Below are 24204 nucleotides of genomic sequence, written 5' to 3' on the forward strand. Positions count from 1 at the left end.
TCCGCGCATGCGCGGCAGCCACTCCCGGAAGGAACCTCAAGCGGCGGCGGCGGTGGCAGAGGTAGACCAGGAGAGAGAGAAAGGCGGCGGCGGCGGCGGCGGCGGCGGAGAACGGCTCCAGGAGAGGCCGAGACTCCGGGACAAGCCCAGGCCCCGCGACCGAGAGAGCGGATAGCGGCTCCGGAACAGGCCCAGGCCCAGGCCCAGGCCCCGCGACCGGGAGAGCGGACAGCGGCTCCGGGACAGGCCGAGGCTCCGGGTCCAGGGAGAGCGGACCCCGGGACAGGGACAGGGAGAGGCCGAGGCTCCGGGACAGGCCCAGGCGGCGGGCCTGAGTTACGGGAGGCGCTTCCCCTGCGGAGGGTCCCGGACCGAGGCCCAGGCCCGGCCATGGCCCCGCTCTGGCTGCTGCTCCCCATCCCGCTGCTGTTGCCCCTCCTCTGGCTGTTGAGCGCCGGCTTCCGCTATTATTGCAAGATGGGCTTCTACTACTCGTGGATCATGGCGCTGGCCGTGCCCGTTATCCCGCTCTGCCTGCGGAAGGCCGCGATGTGGACACAATGAAGTGGTGGGGGAAGAGAGAAGGAAGGATTGGGGAGGGAGAGTAGGGAGGAAGGATTGGGGGGAGGGGGAAGAGATAGGGAGGAAGGATTGGGGGGGAAGAGATAGGGGAGGAAGGATTGGGGGGGGAAGAGGTAGGGGAGGAAGGATTGGGGGGGGAAGAGATAGGGGAGAAGGATTGGGGGGGAAGAGATAGGGAGAAAGGATTGGGGGGGGAAGAGATAGGGGAGAAAGGATTGGGGGGGAAGAGATAGGGGAGAAAGGATTGGGGGGGGAAGAGATAGGGGAGAAAGGATTGGGGGGGGGAAGAGATAGGGGAGAAAGGATTGGGGGGGGAAGAGATAGGGGAGAAAGGATTGGGGGGGGAAGAGATAGGGGAGAAAGGATTGGGGGGGGAAGAGATAGGGGAGAAAGGATTGGGGGGGGAAGAGATAGGGGAGAAAGGATTGGGGGGGGAAGAGATAGGGGAGAAAGGATTGGGGGGGGAAGAGATAGGGGGAGGAAGGATGGGGGGAGGAAGGATGGGGGGGGAAGAGATAGGGGAGGAAGGATTGGGGGGGGAAGAGATGGGGGAGGAAGGATTGGGGGGGGGAAGAGATAGGGGAGGAAGGATTGGGGGGAAGGATTGGGGGGGGAAGAGATAGGGGAGGAAGGATTGGGGGGGAAGGGATAGGGGAGGAAGGATTGGGGGGGAAGGGATAGGGGAGGAAGGATTGGGGGGGAAGGGATAGGGGAGGAAGGATTGGGGGGGGAAGAGATAGGGGAGGAAGGATTGGGGGGGGAAGAGATAGGGGAGGAAGGATTGGGGGGGGAAGAGATAGGGGAGGAAGGATTGGGGGGGGAAGAGATAGGGGAGGAAGGATTGGGGGGGGAAAGAGATAGGGGAGGAAGGATTGGGGGGGGAAGAGATAGGGGAGGAAGGATTGGGGGGGATAGAGGAGGAAGGATTGGTGGTGGGTGGGGGAAGGATTGGTGGTGGGTGGGGGAAATAGAGGAGGAAGGATTGGTGGTGGGTGGGGGAAATAGAGGAGGAAGGATTGGTGGTGGTGGGGGGGTGGAGGAGGAAGAGATCCTGGGTTAGGGTCCTGTATCCGAGCAGTTCGGGCTCTGGACCAGTGACGAGCCATTCAGTGTAAATCCCACTGTGGGTAAGTTGGTAATTTAAATTGACTAAATCTGGTCACCAATGGGCTGGCACCAGGTGAACTAAGCTGGATTGCTGTTAAAACCAAACTGGTTCACTGATGTCCTCCAGGGAGGTGCCTGCCAGCCTTGCCCGGTCTGGGTCTTAAGTGACTCCAGTTTCACGCTGCACGGTTGACTAGGGAGGGCCAGTAACTGTGGCGTTACCAATGATACATCACAAGAACAAATCAAAAAAAGATAATGAGGTCAAAAATGTTGATGAATAAAGAAATCTCATGGTGCAGACAGTAGAGCTAGAGACAGTGCACAAGCATTGTTGGTTAGAGTAGTGAGTCATGAAGACACTCGGCCCTGGCTGAGATTGGAGAAAGTTAAATACAGTGAAATTCACAGCAAGGATAGAGTGGCGAGTGAAGGGTGATATTATTCTCCTTTGAGAGTCGCAGGACATTCAGACTGATCAACCAGTGACTAGTCATTCCTAAATGGCCAAAGTGAACATTAAACTCATCCTCAACATTAGTTCCAGGAAGCCCCCATACGTATGATGTATTAGCAAGTATTAAAATGAAGATCAATCTTTGATTAACTTGACCTATTGTACAAATTGAACCTAAAGGGTAGCGCAGTCTGTGGTATGTACATTACACAATCCCTTCGGTATTATAAAAGCAAAATAAAAACTGAAAATACTTAGCAGGTCAAGTAGCATCTGTGGAGAAACAGAGTTAATGTTTCAGGCCGATGACTTTTGTCAGATCTGGTATTGGTCTTCCACTGTGTCGACAAAAAGAGACATGCATTTCTATAGCGTCTTTCGTGACCACTGAACGTGCCAAAATGCTTTATAGCCAATGCAGTATTTTTGGAGTGCAGTCACTGTTGTAATGTAGGAAACGCAGCAGCCAATTTGCGCACAGCCAGCTCCCACAAACAGCAATGTTATAATGATCAGATAACCTGTTTCTGTTTAGATTTGAGATATAAATATCGGCCCCAGGATACTGGGGACAACTGCCCTGCTCTTACTTGGGGTTCCATGGGATCTTTTACATCAAACCCAAGAGCCCTGTCTGCTCTTTTGGGTGAACGTCCCATCTGAAAGATGGCACCTCTGACGGTGCAGTGCTCCTTTAGCACTGCACTGGAGTGTCGGCCTAGATTTTTTTTTGGTGTGCGTTTAAGTTCCTGGAGTGAGACTTGAACCCACAATCTTCTGACACAACTGGCACACTGTTGGTCAGTATCTGTCAGGTAACATGGGCAGTTGCTGTCACATGATAAAGGTGACTCATGCTGTAAATCAGCTGATTGCACATTTTGAAGTTGAGCTCTTCCAGACTTCTCTCCCGATTCAATATTCACTTGGCATACTACATTTTTTTCTCTTTGTATTCTGTAGCTTGAGATAAGGGAAGGAATAAACAGCTGGGAGATGGAACCAATTATTGCTCTTCTCCCATCCCAAGAATAATCATAACCGCCCACAATCAGGAATGATGGGATGCTGGCCTGTGCATCTTAAAATGAATGCTTGATGTCAAATGAGGGGCTTTGATATTTATTCAGTCAGTGGATTCCCCGTGATCGGCAGCCTGTCATTCTGACCATCTGCCCTAGCTGCTCCTCTTTCTCACTCACTCTCTTTCCTATCCCCCGACCTGGGTCGACCCCCCCAGCTCGGGTTGATCCCGGCCCGGGACGTCCCCCCTCTCTTCCCCCCCCCTCCCCGGTCCGGGTCGACCTCGCCCGGCCCCGGGTCAACTGCCCCTCCCTCCCCGGCCCGGGTCGCCCCTGCTCCTCCTCCCCAGGCCCGGGTTGACCTCACCCGGCCCAGGTCGACCTCGCCGGTCCGGGTCGAACCCCCCCCCCCCCCCCCCCCCCTGCCGGTGTCACACCACCTCCCTCCCTTCCCCCCAGGTCCTCCCTCCCCTTCCCCCGGGTTAAACCCCCTCCCTCCCCTGGGTCAGCGCTCCCTCCCTCCCCCGGGTCAGTGCCCCCCTCCCCCAATAACACTGTACTTTCCCTTGATCTGTGCTCCACTATTGGTTGTTTGATCAGTCACTGTGCTCTTGTACTTCATAGCTCTGCCTAGCTCCTCTGCTCTACTTTTAAATCTCTTTGCATCACCCCTTCCAACCGCTCGGTTTTCTCTGGCTAATGTAAAATGCTTCAAGAAGCTTTCCTGCATATGGACAAATGTTATAGAAAATTAAATCCAGCAAAGATTTGTCTCCTCTTGTGTTCAGATGTAGGCAGCAGCAGTGAAACACTGCACTAACCTTACTTCGCTCTCATTTTATATATTTGTCTTTAATCTAATTGAAAGTACAGTCAAGTTGTTTGCCATTTTTTTTTAAGGGATTTACTTTTTGTTGCACTCAATGTATTGAATCTGTTATGTGAACACAACCATTTGCAGTGTCCAGTGATGCTGTTATCTTTATAAGTTGTTTTTTGTGCCAGTCAGCAATTAAATGAGACCTCACTAAGAACATAATTAAAATTCATAAATGTCATTGTTATGTTTGTCAAAACATTAGTCAGTGTTTGCATTACCCTGAGAAGCTCCTGTTTAATCGGGGTGAGGGTTACTTGCAGTGTAATTGGAGAGTTGTCTATTGACAGGGTTATCCACTGTCTGACTGTAGAATTGGTTTGGGATTTCCCTTCAATCTGGCAATTTGATACGTTCCATGGCAAGTTGAAATTCTGTTAACCATATTCCTTGCTTTTTATTCTAGGATAGTCCGTAGTGTGTTGCAACACATCAAGAATTTGTATGGCATTAAACTTGAAGTGAAGGGGTTGGAGAATCTGGATGTCAAGGGTCCATATGTCGTCATCTCCAATCACCAGAGCTCTCTGGATCTGATGGGTAAGGGTAGACAGTGCGAGCGAGTAGCCTGTCTCCATCGCGGAGTATCATTGCTCAATGTCAGTGTGTTTGGTGTTGGCAGTGGGGTGTTTGCAACAGTAGTGCTGGATAAAGAAGGCTGCTTCAAATGGATCGTTGTGGCTGGTGTAAAATCCAGCCTTTGGCTGTCCTGAAGTAGCCTATTTGTATTGTATCTGTCTTTTCGTAAACTAGAGACCATCCAAAAGTCGGCTGCCCGTGTCCTAACTTGCACCAAGTCCCGCTCACCCATCACCCCTGTGCTCGCTGACCTACATTGGCTCCGGTTAAGCAGCGCCTCGATTTCAAAATTCTCATCCTTGTTTTCAAATCTCTCCATGTCCTTGCCCCTCTCTATCTCTGTAATCTCCTCCAACCCCACAACTCCCGAGATGTCTGCGCTCCTCTAATTCTGCCCTCTTGCATCCCTGATTATAATCGCTTAACCATCGCTGGCTGTGCCTTCTGTTGCCTAGGCCCTAAGATCTGGAATTCCCTGCCTAAACCCCTCCTCCTTTAAGACACTCCTTAAAATCGACCTCTTTGACCAAGCTTTTGGTCAGTGCCCTAATTTCTCCTTTATGTGGCTAGGTCTCACATTTTGTTCTATAACACTCCTGTGAAGTGCCTTGGGATGTTTTACGGCGTTAAAGGTGCCATATAAACACAAGTTGTTAAATGTTCCCTCAATCATGAGTTGATTAATATGGAACTGTTTCTGGCTAATTGGTCATTTGTCACATGTAAACCTAAACTGACAAGCTGTTCAGCTTTAGGTGGCAGTACTGTTGTGCCTGATCCTGTCCTCATTGGATAAAACTGAGGAGCAAGAACCCTGGCTGATTCCCCTTCTCCCCCCATCAAGCCCAGGCATGTTGTTCAGTGCCACTTCAACTGAGATCAGCCAGCTAGGTGAAGAGCAGAAAAGTTAAGCCTTTGACCCACCTGTCTGAATGGTGCATTTACACACTGAGACATTTAGAAAGCTCCAAAATATCCCTCTTAAACTTCCTTCAAGGGGAGTGGGACTAACTGGATTGCTCTTTAAAAGAGCCGGTGCACACTGTGGGCCGAATGGCCTCCTTCTGTGCTGTACTATTCTATGATTCTGATTTAGCCTGCCTGAGACTCTGAAGCAATGGGCCTCTGCGGTGGCGATAAGCACATGAAGGACAGCAATCCTGGTTAGTCCCTGCTCAATCCTATATCTGTCTATTTGTAAACCAGTGTTCTGGTACAACAGTAGGTTCAGAGTTCAGACCAAATGTAATGTTTGTAAGTGAAGATTTGAAATGGGCCTGGACAGTTTTTGCAAGTAGCAGAATGGTCAACTGCTTCTGGAGTTGCAGAAAAGTTCATCTTCCTTAGTTTTTAGTGAAGGTGCATCTTGCCAAGACTTCTTCGGCAGCAGCTTCCAAACCGACAACCTCTGCCACCTAGAATGACAATGGCAGCAGGCGCATGGGAACACCATCACCTGCAAATTGCACACCATCCTGACTTGGAAATATATCGGCCGTTCCTTCATCGTCGCTGGGTCACAATCTGGGAATTCCCTAAGTGGGAGCACCTTCACCACACGGACTGCAGCGGTTCAGGAAGGCGGCTTACCACCACCAATTAGGGATGGGCAAGAATAAATGCTGGGCTTGGCCAGCGATGACTACATCCCATGAATGAATAAAATAAATAAAAAGGTGAGACTTTAAGGGTATCTGTGGCGATGAGGAAGAACCATTATTATAGATAAAAATTCTAAAGGATACCTATTTTTAAATGAGATTTAAAAAGTGGGATGATGTGCCTCTCAAAACTGAAGGAGGTTAGGGAGTCACAAACCATAATTATCTAAAGCATTGGAAATAAGAATTGTGCGGAGGATTGGAGGTGACAATTTTTTCACTGCATTTAGCAGAGGAATCAGCTGGGAAATGCTGGACTATCTCGCTTGTGTGTAAACGTAGAGTCCATAATGGGGATGAATGAACATTTGAAAAGGCATGGATTAATTGAGAGCATTTAGCCTGCGTTTGTAGAGAGCATGTTGTGCGTGAGGAGCCCAATCAAATTTGATTGTGACTGGATAAGGGGCACGCGATGGACGTCTTTCAGAAAGCCATTGACAAGGTGCCACATAGGCCTATGAAAATTGAAGGCATGTCGTGAATGAATATAGTCGCGTGTTTGGAGGGATAGCCAGAGCAGAGAGAAAGCGTGGGGTAAATGGGTGCTTTTCAGATGAGCAGAATGTGTGTGCTGTTTGGCCCCAATCATCTGTTAGAGCTGCTTATGTTTCCAATGTCTATAAATAATTTGTGCATGGGCACAAGAGGTATGATATTGGTTTATAAATGATGCCAAATTAGGAGAGCTGGTATACTGAGGAAGGCTGCGAAGGATTTCTGGTGGGACATGGACTGCTTAGCGGAGTAGGCAGAGAGCAGTGCCACATTACGGAGTAGGTGAGGGGGAATTTACTCAACACTAAAGCTCTTGCAGCAGATTGGGAGGTACAGATTTTTAAAGTAGGGCCGCAGATCGAAAAGCGCATTGATTTATACACAAGAACAGAATATAAAAATAAAGTGTTCTTGAGTTTGTACAAGGTATTATTTAGGCCACAGTTGAAGTGTTATGCAGTTCTGCGCATTCAATTATAGGAAGGATGTTACAGTCCTGGTGAGTATTCACCAAAATTCTAGCAGGAATGAGAGATTCTAGCTTTGAAGAGCAGCACAAATATTTGGGCTTGTTTCACTGGAATAGAGATGGTTGAGGGGAAATCCAATAAGAGGCATCCAAAATAAAAGGTTTTGAACAGCCAATAGTGAAAGATCGTTTCCACTGGCTCGTCGATCAGGAACAAGGAGGCATAAACTATCGTAACAAAGGGAAAAGCTGGAATGTTTCCTCATGCAGGCAAACAAGAACATGGAATGCTTTTCTACAAGTGGCTACAGCAGAGACTTTAATAGCATTGAAGGGTATTGTAGAAGCAGAAACAGGGAAATGGGATTAGAATAGACAGCACCGGCTGCTGAGTAACATGGGTGTTTGGCTGGCTGGCCACCTCCTGTGCGGCAATTTCTATGATTAAGGCTTATTTATTTCTTGCTGTACTGTAAAATGCCACCTGCCCATCACCTGATATCTAGTCTCCTGATGTAAAGAAATAATCGTGATAACTCTTTATTTCCAAGGTATGATGGAAATCCTTCCTGATCGTTGTGTGGCGATTGCGAAGAAGGAGCTGATGTACGCTGGCACTGTCGGATTGGTATGCTGGCTCACTGGCGTTATCTTCATCAACAGGCAGAAAAAGAGTGATGCTAAAAGTGTGATGGCTGAGGCTGCTCAGACCATGCTGAAAGAGAATGTGAGTGAATAAGACAACTTGTTAAATTGTCTCGTCCTTGCATTGCTTTGCTTGATTCCAATTGTATAGTGAGAACCACCACAAGCACATTAAACCTGCCTGTGTTTCAAAGGTAAACTCGCCGTGAACAATTCACAGATGTGGATGACCTGCTTGAAGTCAATGATTGCAACTGAATTACAACAAAAGAAAATGGAACGGTTTAAAAGTGAAAGGGACCATTGGACATAAAAGCTTTTTGCCTTTGCAATTCCTTCCACTGTTGTGCCATCGATATACTAACCATCCAGTACAGACTCGTCATGCCTTATGTCAGTACATTCCTCACAGGGACCGTTCATGGTGCAGCTATTCCCCACTGGCACACACACCTTCCTCCCACCTGCCCCCATATCCCAACCTAAACCCAGCAGAAGGCAACGTTCACATTTAAAGTTAAAGTATTTACAGCACAGAAACAGGCCGCTCGGCCCAACGGGCCCATGCTGGTGTTTATGCTCCACACGAGCTTCCTCCCACCCTTCAGTGAACCGAATCAGCATATCCTTCTATTTCTTTCTCCCTCGTGCTTTTCTAGCTTTCCCTTAAAGAGGGCTTGTTGAGCTACTGAATGAGAACTTTGCATCTGTCTTTACCAAGGAAAATGATGTTGCCAAAGTCGTAGTGAAAGAGGAGATACTGGATGGGATAAAAATTGATTAAAAGGAGGTACTAGAAAGACTGGCTGTACTTAAAGTAGATAAGTCACTGGGACCAGATGGGATGCATCCTCGGATGCTGAGGGAAGTAAAGGTGGAAATTGCGGAGGCGCTGGCCATAATCTTCCAATCCGCCTTGTATATCGGGGGTGGGGGGGACGGGGTGGTGTGGTGTCAGAGGACTGGAGAACTGCAAATGTTACACCCTTATTCAAAAAAATGATGTAAGGATAAGCCAAGCAACTACAGGCCAATCTGTTTAACCTTGGTACTATTCCAAATATTCCAAAGCACCCTTAGCTGGCCTCCCATATTCTACCCTATGTAAACTTGAGATCATCCAAAACTTGGCAAGCCGTGTCCTAACTCGTCACAAGTCCTGACATCCATCACCCCCGTGCTCGCTGACCTCCATTGGCTTCCGGTTAAGCACCTCCTCGATTTCAAAATTCTCATCCTTGTTTTCAAATCCCACCATGGCCTCACACTTCCCTATCTCTGTAACCTGCTTCAGCCCCACAACCACCCCACCCCCCCACCCCCCCCCCGAGATGTCCGTACACCTAAGATTCTGCCCTCTTGAGCATCCCTAATTATAATTGTTCAACTGTCGTTGGCCATGCCTTCAGCTGCCTGGGCACCAAACCCTGGAATTCCCTTCTTAAACCTCTCCACATCTCTCCCTTACTCCTTGAAGACACTCCTTACAACCTACCTCTTGAGTGTAATGGTAACAAAGTGGTGATATTGGACTAGTAATCCATAGGCCTGGAATAATGATGATGAAGGCCCCAAGAGGCCTTTAGGGAACAGTGACCATAATATGATAGAATTTTATATTGAGTTTGAAAGTGATTTAGTTAAATTCCTAAACTAGGGTCTTAAATCTAAACAAAGCATACTATGTAGGGATGAGAGGCGATTTGGCTACGGTAGATTGGGAAACTTCTTTTAAAAGGTATGACAGTAGACAAGCAATGGCGAGCATTTAAAGAATGAATACATAATTTACAACAAACATACATTCCTTTAAGGCACAAACCCCACAGGAAAAGTAATCCAACTGTGGCTAACAAGAGACGTTAAAGTTAGTATTAGGTCAAAGCAAGAGGCTTGCCAAAAAAGAAAAATAGAAACATAGAAAATAGGTGCAGGAGTAGGCCATTCGGCCCTTCTAGCCTGCACCGCCATTCAATGAGTTCATGGCTGAACATACAACTTCAGTACCCCATTCCTGCTTTCTCGCCATACCCCTTGATCCCCCTAATAGTAAGGACTTCATCTAACTCCTTTTTGAATATATTTAGTGAATTGGCCTCAACAACTTTCTGTGGTAGAGAATTCCACAGGTTCACCACTCTGAGTGAAGAAGTTTCTCCTCATCTCGGTCCTAAATGGCTTACCCCTTATCCTTAGACTGTGACCCCTGGTTCTGGACTTCCCCAACATTGGGAACATTCTTCCTGCACCTAACCTGTCTGAACCCATCAGAATTTTAAACGTTTCTATGAGGTACCCTCTCATTCTTCTGAACTCCAGTGAATACAAGCCCAGTTGATCCAGTCTTTCTTGATCGGTCAGTCCCGCCATCCCGGGAATCAGTCTAGTGAACCTTCGCTGCACTCTCTCAATAGCAAGAATGTCCTTCCTCAAGTTAGGAGACCAAAACTGTACACAATACTCCAGGTGTGGCCTCACCAAGGCCCTGTACAACTGTAGCAACACCTCCCTGCCCCTGTACTCAAATCCCCTCACTATGAAGGTCAACATGCCATTTGCTTTCTTAACCGTCTACTATACATACATGCCAACCTTCAATGACTGATGGACCATGGCACCCAGGTCTCGTTGCACCTCCCTTTTCCTAATCTGTCACCATTCAGATAATAGTCTGTCTCTCTGTTTTTACCAACAACGTGGATAACCTCACATTTATCCACATTATACTTCATCTGCCATGCATTTGCCCACTCACCTAACCTATCCAAGTCGCTCTGCAGCCTCATAGCATCCTTCTCGCAGCTCACACTGCCACCCAACTTAGTGTCATCCGCAAATTTGGAGATACTACATTTAATCCCCTCATCTAAATCATTAATGTACAGTGTAAACAGCTGAGGCCCCAGCACAGAACCTTGCGGTACCCCACTAGTCACTGCCTGCCATTCTGAAAAGTATCCATTTACTCCTACTCTTTGCTTCCTGTCTGACAACCAGTTCTCAATCCATGTCGGCACACTACCCCCAATCCCATGTGCTTTAACTTTGCACATTAATCTCTTGTGTGGGACCTTGTCGAAAGCCTTCTGAAAGTCCAAATATACCACATCAACTGGTTCTCCCTTGTCCACTCTACTGGAAACATCTTCAAAATATTCCAGAAGATTTGTCAAGCATGATTTCCCTTTCACAAATCCATGCTGACTTGGACCTATAATGTCACCTCTTTCCAAATGCGCTGCTATGACATCCTTAATAATTGATTCCATCATTTTACCCACTACTGAGATCAGGCTGACCAGTCTATAATTCCCTGTTTTCTCTCCCTCCTTTTTTTAAAAAGTGGGGTTACATTGGCTACCCTCCACTCAATGGAATGTTGGAAAATGACTCAATGCATCCGCTATTTCCAAGGCCACCTCAAGTTCTCTGGGATGCAGTCCATCAGGTCCTGGGGATTTATCGGCCTTCAATCCCATCAATTTCCCCAACACAATTTCCCGACTAATAAGGATTTCCCTCAGTTCCTCCTCCTTACTAGTTCCTCCTCCTCTGACCCCTTTTATATCCGGAAGGTTGTTTGTGTCCTCCTTAGTGAATACCAAACCAAAGTACTTGTTCAATTGGTCTGCCATTTCTTTGTTCCCCGTTATGACTTCCCCTGATTCTGACTGCAGGGGACCTACGTTTGTCTTTACTAACCTTTTTCTCTTTACATATCTATAGAAACTTTTGCAATCCGTCTTAATGTTCCCTGCAAGCTTCTTCTCGTACTCCATTTTTCCTGCCCTAATCAAACCCTTTGTCCTCCTCTGCTGAGTTCTAAATTTCTCCCAGTCCCTGGGTTCGCTGCTATTTCTGGCCAATTTGTATGCCACTTCCTTGGCTTTAATACTATCCCTGATTTCCCTTGATAGCCACGGTTGAGCCACCTTCCCTTTTTTATTTTTACGCCAGACAGGAATGTACAATTGTTGTAGTTCATCCATGCGGTCTCTAAATGTCTGCCATTGCCCATCCACAGTCAACCCCTTAAGTATCATTCGCCAATCTATCCTAGCCAATTCATGCCTCATACCTTCAAAGTTACCCTTCTTTAAGTTCTGGACCATGGTCTCTGAATTAACTGTTTCATTCTCCATCCTAATGCAGAATTCCACCATATTATGGTCACTCTTCCCCAAGGGGCCTCGCACAACGAGATTGCTAATTAATCCTCTCTCATTACACAACACTCAGTCTAAGATAGCCTCCCCCCTAGTTGGTTCCTCGACATATTGGTCTAGAAAACCATCCCTTATGCACTACAGGAAATCCTCCTCCACTGTATTGCTTCCAGTTTGGCTAGCCCAATCTATGTGCATATTAAGTCACCCATTATAACTGCTGCACCTTTATTGCATGCACCCCTAATTTCCTGTTTGATGCCCTCCCTAACATCACTACTACTGTTTGGAGGTCTGTACACAACTCCCACTAATGTTTTTTGCCCTTTGGTGTTCTGCAGCTCTACCCATATAGATTCCACATCATCCAAGCTAATGTCCTTCCTAACTATTGCATTAATCTCCTCTTTAACCAGCAATGCTACCCCACCTCCTTTTCCTTTTATTCTATCCTTCCTGAATGTTGAATACCCCTGGATGTTGAGTTCCCAGCCCTGATCATCTTGGAGCCACGTCTCTAATCCCAATCACATCATATTTGTTAACATCTATTTTCACAGTTAATTCATCCACCTTATTACGGATACTCCTTGCATTAAGACACAAAGCCTTCAGGCTTGTTTTTTAACACCTTTTGTCCTTTTAGAATTTTGCCGTACAGTGGCCCTTTTTGTTCTTTGCCTTGGGTTTCTCTGCCCTCCCTTTTCCTCATCTCCTTTCTGTCTTTTGCTTTTGTCTCCTTTTTGTTTCCCTCTGTCTCCCTGCATTGGTTCCCATCCCCTTGCCATATTAGTTTAACTCCTCCCCAACAGCACTAGCAAACACTCCCTCGAGGACATTGGTTCCGGTCCTGCCCAGGTGCAGACCGTCCGGTTTGTACTGGTCCTACCTCCCCCAGAACCATTTCCAATGCCCCAGGAATTTGAATCCCTCCCTGCTGCACCACTGCTGAAGCCACGTATTCATCTGCGCTATCCTGCGATTCCTACTCTGACTAGCATGTGGCACTGGTAGCAATCCCGAGATTACTACTTTTGAGGTCCTACTTTTTAATAAAGAGCAGTAAGCCTGAAGATTGGGAGGATTTTAGAATTCAGCAAAGGAGGATCAAGAAATTGATAAAAGGAGAATAGAATATGAGAGTGAACTAGTGAGAGACATAAAAGCAAACTTTAAAAGCTTCTATACGTATGTAAAAAGGAAAAGATTAACGAAAGTAAATGTGGGTGCCCTACAGGCTGAGACAGGAGGAATTATAATGGGGAATAAGGAAATGGCAGAGAAATTAAACAAATACTTTGTATCTGTCTTCATGAAAGAAGACACACAAAGCCTTCTGGAAATAGTGGAGAACCAAGGGTCTAGTGAGAACGAGGAACTGAGAGAAATTATTAGTAAAAAAATAGTACAATAGAAATTGATGGGACTGAAAGCCGATAAATTCCCTGGACCTGATGGCCTAAATCCTAGGATTTTGAAAGAGGTGGCTATAGAGATAGTGCATGCATTGGTTGTCCTCTTCTAGAATCTATGGAATTTTGGAACGGTTCCTGCAGATTGGAATGTAGCTAATGTCACCCCACTATTTAAGAAAGGCGAGAGAGAGAAAACAGTGAACTACAGACCAGTTAGCCTGACATCAATCATAGGGAGATTTATAAGAGGAAATCTAGAGTTTTTTGAGGTTGTAACTAGTAGACTCTAAGGGGAAACAATGGATGTGGTGTATTGGATTTTAAGGCGGCATTTGATAAGGTGCCACACAAGAGGTCATTAAACAAAATTAGGGCTCATGTGATTGGGGGTAATATATGAGCACGGATTAAGGATTGGTTAACCATCAGAAAATGGAGAGTAGGAATCACTGGGTCGTTTTCGGGTTGGCAGGCTGTACCTAGTAGGGAACCGCGAGGATCGGTGCTTGGGTCTCAGCTATTCACAATCTATATCAATGATTTGGATGAGGGGACCAAATGTAATATATCCAAGTTTGCTGATGATACATAGCTAGGTGGGAATGTAAGTTGTGAGGAGGATGCAAAGAGGCTTGAAGACAGGCGAAGTGGAATGAAATATGTGTAGAAATGTGTAGTTATCCACCTTGGTAGGAAAGGTAGAAAAGCAGACTGTTTTTTAAATGGTGAGAGATTGGGAAATGTTGGTGTTCAGAGAGACCTGGGTGGTGGTGTACACATCACAAAGTTAACATGCAGTTGCAGCAAGCAATTAAGAAAGCAAATGGTATGTTGGCCTTTATTATCAGATCAGCCATGATCTTATTGTATGGTGGAGCAGGCTCGAGGGGCCAAATGGCCTACTCCTATTTTTTGTTATTCCAAGAGGAGTTGAGTATAAGAGTAAAGACATACTGCAATTATATAGGGCCCTGGTGAGACCACACCTGGAGTATTGTGTACAGTTTTGGTCTCCTTACCTAAGGAAGGATATATTTGTCACAAAGGGAGTGCAACTAAGTTTCACCAGACTGATTCCTGGGATGGAGGGATTGTCCTATGAGAAGAGATTGAGTAGACTGGGCCTATATTCTTGAGTTTAGAAGAATGAGAGGTGATCTCATTGAAACATACTAGGAAGAAGTACTAGGTAAACTAATGGGACTAAAGGCTGACAAGTCCCCTGGACCTGATGGCCTGTATTCTAGGGTCTTAAAAAAAAAAAAAGTGGCTGCAGAGATAGTGGATGAATTGGTTAGAATCTACCAACATTCCCTGGATTCTGGAGAGGTCCCAGCAGATTGGAAAAGCGAAGACAAAAAGCAGGAAACTATAGACCAGTTAGCCTAACATCTGTCATTGGGAAAATGCTGAAATCCATTATTAAGGAAGTTGTAGCAGGACATTTAGAAAATCATAATACAATCAAGCAGAGTCAGCATGGTTTTATGAAAGGGAAATCATGTTTGACAAATTTGCTGGACTTCCTCGAGGATGTAACGAGCAGGATGGATAAGGGGGAACCAGTGTTTGTGGTGTATTTGGATTTCCAGAAGGCGCCACATAAAAGGTTACTGCCCAAGGTAAGCACTCACGAGGTTGGGGGTAATATATTAGCATGGATAGAGCACTGGCTAACTAACAGAAAACAGAGTCGAGATAAATGAGTAATTTTCAGGTTGGCAAACTAACTAGTGGGGTGCCACAGGGATCTGTGCTGGGGCCTCAACTATTTGCAATCTATATTAATGATTTGAATGAAGGGACCGAGTGTAATGTAGCCAAATTTACTAATACACAGATAGGCAAAGAATCTGCAAAGGGATATAGACAGGCTAAGTGAGTGGGCAAAAATTTGGCAGCTAGAGTATAATGTGGGAAAATGTGAGGTTATCCACTTTGGTAGAAAAAATAACAAAGCAAGTTATTATTTAAATGGAGAGAGTACAACATGCTGCAGTACAAAGGAATCTGGGGGTCCTTGTACATGAAACACACAGTTAGTATGCAGGTACAGCAAGTAATTAGGAAGGCAAATGGAATGTTGGCCTTTATTGCAAGGAGGATGGAGTATAAAAGCAGGGAAGTCCTGCTACAACTGTACAGGGTATTGGTGAGACAACATCTAGAATACTGTGTACAGTTTTGGTCTCATTTAAGGAAGGATATACTTGCACTGCAGGCAGTTTAGAGAAGGTTCATGAGGTTGATTCCTGAGAGGAAGAGGTTGTCTTATGAGGAAAGGTTGGGCCTATACTCATTGGAGTTTAGAAGAATGAGAATGATCTTATTGAAACGTATAAGATTCTGCAGGGGCTTGACAGGGTAGATGCAGAGAGGATGTTTCCCCTCGTGGGGGAATCTAGAAATAGGGGGCATTGTTTCAGAATAAGGGGTCTGCCCATTTAAAATGGAAATGAGGAGGAATTTCTTCTGAGGGTCGTGAATCTTAGAAATTCTCTGCCCCAGAGAGCTGTGGAGGCTGGGTCATTGAATATATTTAAGATGGAGCTAGACAGATTTTTGAATGATAAGGGAGTCGAGGCTTACGGGGAGCGGGCTGGGAAGTGGAGTTGAGGCCAAGATCAGATCAGCCATGAGGGGCCAAAATGGTCTACTGCTCCTAGTTCATACAAAATTCTTAGTGCTTGACAGTGTAGATGCTCTGGCTGGCAAATCTAGAACCAGGGGTCACAGTCCCGGAATAAGGGGTCAGCCATTTAGGATTGAGATGAGAAACTTCTTCACTGAGCGTGGTGAATCTTTGAGTCTATTCAAGACAGAGATCGCTAGATTTTGGATATTGAATAGCTTGAGGGGCCAAATGACCTCCTACTGCTCCTAATTGTTATGTTCTAATGTTGTTGTAATGATCCAGAGACGCGAGTTCAAATCCCACCATGGCAGCTGGGGAATTTAAATTAATTTAATTAAATAAATCTGGAATAAAAAGCTAGTGTCAGTAATGGTGACCATGAAACTATCGGATTGTCATGAAAACGTATCTGGTTCACTAATGTCCTTCAGGGAAGGAAATCTTACCCGGTCTGCCTATATGTGACTCCATACTCGCACCAATGTGGTTGACTCTTAACTGCCCTCTGAAATGGTCTAGCAAAAGCCATTCTGTTGTAACAAAACCGCGACAAGAAACAATAAGAATAATAAAACCGGATGGACCACTCTGCATCGACCTCGGCAGCGGCTACAGACACACCAACGGCACATCCAGCCCAGTCGACCCGGCAAAGTCCTCCTCCCCCACACCTGGGGACTTGTGCCAAAATTGGGAGAGCTGTCCCACAGACTAGTCAAGCACCAGCCTGACATAGTCATACTCACAGAATCATAGCTTTCAGCCAATATCCCAGACTCCTCCATCACCATCACTGGGTATGTCTTGTCCCACGGGCAGGACACACCCACCAGGGGTGGTGGCACAGTGGTATACAGTCGGGGGGAGTGGTCTTGGGAGTCCTCAACATTGACTCTGGACCCCGTGAGGTCTCATGGCTTCAGGTTAAGCATGGGCAAGGAAACCTCCTGCTGATTACCACCTCCCTCAGCTGATGAATCAGTACTCTTCCATGTTGAACACCACATGGAAGAAGCACTGAGAGTAGCAAGGGCACAGAATATATTCTGGATGGGAGACTTCAATGTCTATCACCGAGTGGCTCTGTAGCACCTCTGCTGACTGAGCTGGCCGAGTTCTGAAGAACATAGCTGCCAGACTGGGCCTGCAGCAGGTGGTGAGAGAACCAACACGAGGGAAAAACCTATTTGACCTCGTCCTCACCAACCTACCTGTGGCCCCTTATCGGTTAAGAAACTGTCTACCTGTCTTAAATTTATTCAATACCACAGCTCTCTGAGGCAGCGAATTCCATAGATTTACAACCCTTAGAGAAGAAATTCCTCCTCATCTCAGTTTTAAATGGACGGCCCCTTATTCTAAGGTTATGCCCCCTAGTTCTAGTCTCCCCTATCAGTGGAAACATCCTCTCTGCATCCACCTTGTCAAGCCCCCTCATAATCTTATACGTTTCAATAAGATCACCTCTCATTCTTCTGAATTCCAATGAGTAGAGGCCCAACCTTCTCAACCGTTCCTCAAATCAACCCCCTCATCGCTGGAATAAACCTGGTGAACCTTCTCTGAACTGCCTCCAAAGCAAGTATATCCTTTCTTAAATATGGAAACCAAAACTGTACACAGTATTCCAGGTGTGGCCTCACCAGTACCCTGTATAACTGTAGCAAGACTTCCTTGCTTTTATGCTCCATCCCCTTTGCAATAAAGGCTAAGATTCCATTGGCCTTTCTGATCACTTGCTGTACCTGCATACTAACCTTTTGTGTTTCATGCACTAGGACCCCCAGGTCCTGCTGTACTGCAGTACTTTGCAATTTTTCTCCTTTTAAATAATAACTTGCTCTTCAATTTTATTTCAACCAAAGTGCATAACCTCTCACTTTCCAACATTATACTCCATCTGCCAAATTTTTGCCCACTCACTTAGCCTGTCTCTGTCCTTTTGCAGATTGTGTGTCCTCCTCATGCATTGCTTTTCCTCCCATCTTTGTATCGTCAGCAAACTTGGCTACATTACACTCGGTGCCTTCATCCAAGTCATTAATATAGATTGTAAATAGTTGAGGTCCCAGCATTGATCCCTGCAGCACTCCACTAGTTACTGATTGCCAACCCGAGAATGAACCATTTATTCCGACTGTTTTCCGTTTGTTAGCCAATCCTCTATCCATGCTAATACATTACCCCCAACCCCATGAACTTTTATCTTGTGCAGTAACCTTTATGTGGCACCTTGTCAAATACCTTCCTAAAGTCCAAATACACCATATCCACTATTTCCCCTTTATCCATCCTGTCCGTTACATCCTCAAAGAATTCCAGCAAATTTGTCGAACATGATTTCCCTTTCATAAATCCATGCTGACTCTGCCGGACTGAATTATGCTCTTCCAAATGTCCTGCTACTGCTTCTTTAATAATGGACTCCCAACATTTTCCCAATCACAGATGTTAGGCTAACTGGCCTTGGTATGGTCTACTCCTGCTCCTATTTCTTATGTTCTTATTATGTCATGCTATCTCGGGCAAAATTCCCAGGCACCGATCCTGAAGGGCTGGTTGTCGATAAAAATTTCTGCAGTGGTCTCGTTTGGGAGGCTGACCACCTCCATTCCAACGAGTGTTTTTGGGTGCTATTTGATAAATCTTACTCATTTATGCCATAAACTTTTAGCTTGGCAATATTCTGTACTGAAGTCACCTTTGTTTCCCTCCAGGTCAGGTTGTGGGTGTTTCCAGAAGGGACCAGGAATCATGACGGTAACATGCTGCCATTTAAGCGTGGGGCTTTCCACTTAGCTGTGCAAGCACAGGTAAAATCGGCCGTGTGGGAGTATTTTATTCACTAGGGTCGAGGTTACAGGTGCCTTAAAGTCTGCAGGAGTGGTGCAACATGAGTGAGCACCAGGGTACATGTCAATGGCCTGGTGAAAACTCACTTTATGCAGGGGAGTTTGACCTCAGCCACACTCTGTCCAAGCTGCATACTGGAGCCTTGTGGAACCTAGCTAAGATCAGGCATTCTTTGTAGTTGGGGGTTCAGCTTGTCTCCCTTCCCCCCCCCCCCCACCTAATGGGGCGTCTGCTTCAGACCTTGTGTCAACCAAACAAGCTTCAGTTTAGCATTTGTCCAAACCTGTAGTTTAGTCTAGCTGTGAGCACATGTCCAAACCTGCTGTATTACGCACACAAGGGAATACAAGCCATTTTTATGCAACCTGTCCTCATAATTTAAACCCTTTGCACCTTGGTATCTTCAGGTGAATCTGCCCTGCAGCCCCTCCCCTTCTGATGCTAATGTGCTTCCTGAGGTGCTCCCATCCACTCCACTTATTGTGCCTCCTAACTTGGTGTCATCTGGAAGCTTGGATAAGCAATTCTCTATTCTTTAATCTAAGTCATTAATAAATATGGTGAAAACTGAGGCACCTGTACAGAACTCTGGGGGGCACCACAGACTACATCCCACCAATTAGAGTACATTCCCTTTGTCCCAACTCTGGCTTCCGATTACCGACCCATGTCTGTTAGAATTGAAAAGAGGTGAACAAGCCACTAGAGAACTTGCCAAACCAGTGGGAAGAGAACAGTTCATGGTCAAATGTACAGAAAAGCAGCTGTTTATTGACCTGAATTCATGTTTTTATAAAGTTTGGAGGGAATGTGAAAAATCCTAGATGATGTGCAAAGGTCATCTGCTTCGGGCAATGAAAAGAACTTGCATTTATATAGTGCCTTTCACGTCCTCGGGACGTCCCAAAACACTTTGCAACCAATGAAATACTTTTGAAGTGTAGTCACTGTTGTAATATATGAAATATGGCAGCCAATTAGTGCAAAGCAAACTCTCAGTAACAGCAATGAGATAATGACCAGATAATCTGTTAGTGATGTTGATTGAGGGATAAATATTGGCCAGGACAACAGGAAGAACTCCCATGTTTCTCTTGAAATAATGGCCATGGGATCTTTTAGATCCATCTGAGAGGGCAGACGAGGCCTCTGTTTAATGTCTCATTCAAAACAGGGCCCCTCCGATAATGCAGTGCTCCCTCGGTGCTGCCCCTCCGACAGTGCGGTGCTGCACTGTAGTGTGGCCTCGAGGTTTGTACTCCAGTCTGTGGAGTGGAACTAGAAGCCATGACCTTTTGACTCAGACCAGCGTGCTACCCACTGAGCCACGGCCAATCCCTGAATGCATTTAGAAAGACAAGTGAGGAAAAATAACTCCAAAGTATCTGGGGGTGAAGTGAATTGGTTAGTGGGAGTCAGCTCGAGTCTGAACCTTTAAACACGGTGTTCCGGTGGAAGGTGAGGTGCTCCCCAACATCATGTTGAGATCACTGAGCAGTGGCGAGACCTGATAATCCGTTTCATCGTCACTTAACTTCTTTCCGTTTAGAAACTGTTTTACTCGTCTTTAGTCTTTCTAATCTCAGCTGCTGCCTTTTTCCAGTTCTGATGAAAGATCACATCTGAAATGCTTCCCCATCTTTTCTCTCTGATACGGATACACTTGCTGTCAGTTCCAGCATGTACTGTGTTTTTTTTTAAATTTTGGATTTGACATACACGTCATCTCGGGGTGTTAGTCCAGGGACGCTGGGTGCCTGATACCCCAGTAGATCCTTTGTGGGGGGAGGGGGGGAAGCAATAGCCCAATCCACATTAATTATTGAATGCTCAGTTTAATCAGATCTCTTGTGTTTCAGGTCCCAATTATCCCAGTGGTGTTCTCCTCTTACAATGATTTCTACAACAGGTCAGAAAAAAGGTTTACCTCTGGTATGTATCTGAAATTGAGCAGGGCATTTAACTCTTGACTCGCTTGAAGAATGGCCGATTTCATTCCTGTCCTTGCTCCAGACTCTCTCGTTTGTCCCTTCTCATTTACTATAAGCATGCAGGCTCTTCATGTGCGTTTCCATATACCCTGAGCCTGTTTTCACTCTCTGCCCTTACCTGAGACCACCGTGAACTCGTGCCACTCATAACTCTTCATTCAGTACAGAATGTTTCTACATCCACTGTGGTCTGAATGAGTTTGATCTTTGGTGATCCCTCCCTTAATGTTCTCCCAAATAACTGATTCAGTTCCCTTTACACATCTTCCGCTCTGTGTTTTCGAGCCGAGTTCTCCTCCGTCCATGTTTTCATACTGCAGGGACACTGCTCGTTTGGTCCTTGATGCTTTTATATAATGTCTGGCTCTTCTACGGACTATTTTCTCAACATCTAGAATTAATTGATGTGTAAATTTAAATAACGTGGTCAATATGATCGGGTGCGTGCTGCCTGAAAGGGAGCAATTTCAATTGTAACTTTCCAAAGGGAATTTGATAGAAAGGAAACATTCACAGGGTTATGGGGAAAGAGCAGAGGAGTGAGACTAATTGGACAGCTCTCCCAAAGAGCTGGCACTGGCCCGAATGGCCTTCTGTGCTGCCAGATTCTATGAACGTTTCCCCATGCAACTCCAAGGTCTGACTGGGCCAGCATAGACATCCATGTGTTTGCAATGAATTATGCAACCTCTGCTCCCAACTTTGAGGGTTGATTAGGCCAATCAATTATGGCCTGCCTCCCAGAAAGGTGAATGGAGAAACGAGCCCCACTCCCTTCCAGCTGCATAAGGGGGGTAGCAAATATCTTCTCTCTGCTCACCACCCCCAGTGAGTGGTCGATGTGATGTTTTGTTTCTTTATTTCCAGGTAAGTGTACAGTTCAGATTCTTCCTCCAAGGGAAACCCATGGGTTGACAACAGACGATGTGCCAGAGCTAACGGAGAGATCACGGAATCTGCTAATGACCACGTGGAATGAAATCTCTGCTCCTTTCCTCAAAGTGAGTGGAACCCAATGAAGTCACCGTTCACCGATCTTTCCGTGGAGTGTTTGCGTCAGTGATGTTTGTGCTGAGGTCTGATCCACCGATGCTTCAGAGCGTGTAAGAGAGTTTTACACAATGAATTTTCATGAAACATTAGAAATTCTTCATTGATCAGCAAGATGCTGTCACTTGGGCCATGAGGTAATCTCTTGCTGGACAGCGTGGGCAGGCGATCCCAACCAATGGACTTGGTGCCTGAGGTGGGATCTCCTGCTTATAACTAATAGGAAGGAGGCAGATGCTCTGTGAGCTGTTTAACTGCTGCCAGTTCTACCACCCAGGTACTCCCTCCCTCCCTCACTCGGGCTGTTTATCCTTCATAATACGAGTACTGTCGTCTTCCTGTTGTGTGCGTAAGCAAGTTCCAGCATTAACGGTTGATCACAGGTTAACATGTAGATTGAGAAACTAGACTGAAAACTATTGCTGCCATTTGCAATGGTACACTGTACACCATTCACCATTGTATACCGTACACGTACACCATTGTACACATTGACCATTGTACACATTCACCTTTCACGATGGTACACATTGACCATTGTACATCATTCCCCATGGTGCACATTCACCATTGTTCACCATGGTACACCATTCACCATTCCATCCACGAATAAATCATCAAAACATCAGAATTTTTTGCTTTAATGCACAGAACTAGATGATTTTTGTGTCGACGCAGAGCCTATTTACATATTCCGCACCCTTTCCTGATCAGGCCTCAATTCCCTTTCCTGATTCAATTGTTGCTTATCCAGGGAGTTAGTGAGCCTGTAATTGAGGCAGAGTTACTGCTCCAATTAGTGCACTCTCCTTGATCCATCAATATTGGTCAAATGCTTTTATCCAAAATGTATTTCTGTTGTTGAGTTAGCTACAGTGTATTTGTTGAGGTGAAGATGTCTTAAGCTTCACAGGCGGCAATTTCCACTATTGAGGTATTTGCTGTTTTCATTCCTGAGCTAAGGCCACAGCGAGTTTCAGCACCAGGGCCGGGGACCTGATGTAAATGACGAGTCTCAGTATTTACAACAGTCTAAGTGTACAGAATTAACCTGCGGTAAACGTGTGGAAACGCGAGTGCAACATTAATGACACTAGAAATACCGCCCCCCCCTTCCCTCCCCCTCCGGTCTAGCGCTGCTCACAAAACATTTATGGCACTAGAAATACCCCCCCCTTCCCTCCGGTCTAGCATTTCTCACAAGGCCAAATAATGTGGAGGTCACTCGGCCTAGAATGGCCACTCCGAGTATCAGTGTTTAGGGCCATGAATATATCTGTTATGCAGCTTATTTTTCCTCTCTTGCTTTTGAATGTCTTTCTGTACCATTTGAAATTGTCTTGATGAAATATTAAATAATGCTGCATGTAAATGTAATTTGCATTGCTTTGGGCTTTTATGTGAAAATATTTGATCCTTTTTAAAATTGCCATTTTCAATCAACTTTTGAATAAATATTTAGCTGCAAGATCATCTCTTGCGCCTTCTCCCTCTTTCACCCCTTTTCCCATTAACAATTTAGTTTCTGTCTTAATTCTATGTGACTGTGGAATTTCACGAAGAATAAAATCATTTGGGCGATGAAGTTTCAAGAGTTGGGCATAATTATGAAACATTTAGAAGGATATTAGCAAAGCTTGCCTGAAATGTTGTCATATTTGATGTGAAATAAAAGACCAGCAGTGTTTCAAAACAATAAATTTCCTCCTTCACCCTATTTCAACAGTAACGTCCTCTTGCATATACTTGACTATAGTGAACTGGGTCAGATTCTACACACTGAAAGCTCGTTCACACATTGTGGTTACACTAAACTTGGGGAGGGGGTGGGGTGAGGAGGCAAAGACAGCAAACTCCCTTCACAGGACCAGCAATTGGTGTCCATTGATAATCCCACTGAAACGAGGTGTGACTGCGATTACAAAATAAGCATTTGCTCTGGTTTGTGACTCATTTCTGGGGTTGCTAGTTAACCTGATAGGATGTAATATTGGGGTGTAATGCAGGGGCTTGGGGATTGGGGTGTAATGCGAGGGAGGGGGAATTTAGGTGTAATGTTGGATGTGTAATATGGAGTGGGAGATTGGGGAAGGGGATTTTCTTTCTCCCTGGGATGTGGGCTTCACTGCTCAATTAACATTTATTGCCCATCCCTAATTGTCCTTAGGAAGATGGTGGCGAGCTGCCTTGAACCGCT

At 45.8% G+C, this 24204-nt stretch overlaps 1 protein-coding gene across 1 annotated transcript; it reads left to right on the plus strand.

The window, feature by feature from the left end:
• agpat2 (1-acylglycerol-3-phosphate O-acyltransferase 2 (lysophosphatidic acid acyltransferase, beta)) lies at window positions 1-23592 on the plus strand. Its single transcript, XM_070862810.1, is given in 7 exon segments — window positions 1-532; window positions 535-565; window positions 4452-4585; window positions 7804-7979; window positions 18831-18926; window positions 20826-20898; window positions 21825-23592. Coding segments are annotated over 7 exon segments (804 nt in total). The 5' UTR covers window positions 1-390; the 3' UTR covers window positions 21977-23592.
• Window positions 23593-24204: the final 612 nt, after the last annotated feature.

Source organism: Pristiophorus japonicus, chromosome 20 (assembly GCF_044704955.1).
Source record: "Pristiophorus japonicus isolate sPriJap1 chromosome 20, sPriJap1.hap1, whole genome shotgun sequence".
Classification (NCBI taxonomy): domain Eukaryota; kingdom Metazoa; phylum Chordata; class Chondrichthyes; family Pristiophoridae; genus Pristiophorus; species Pristiophorus japonicus.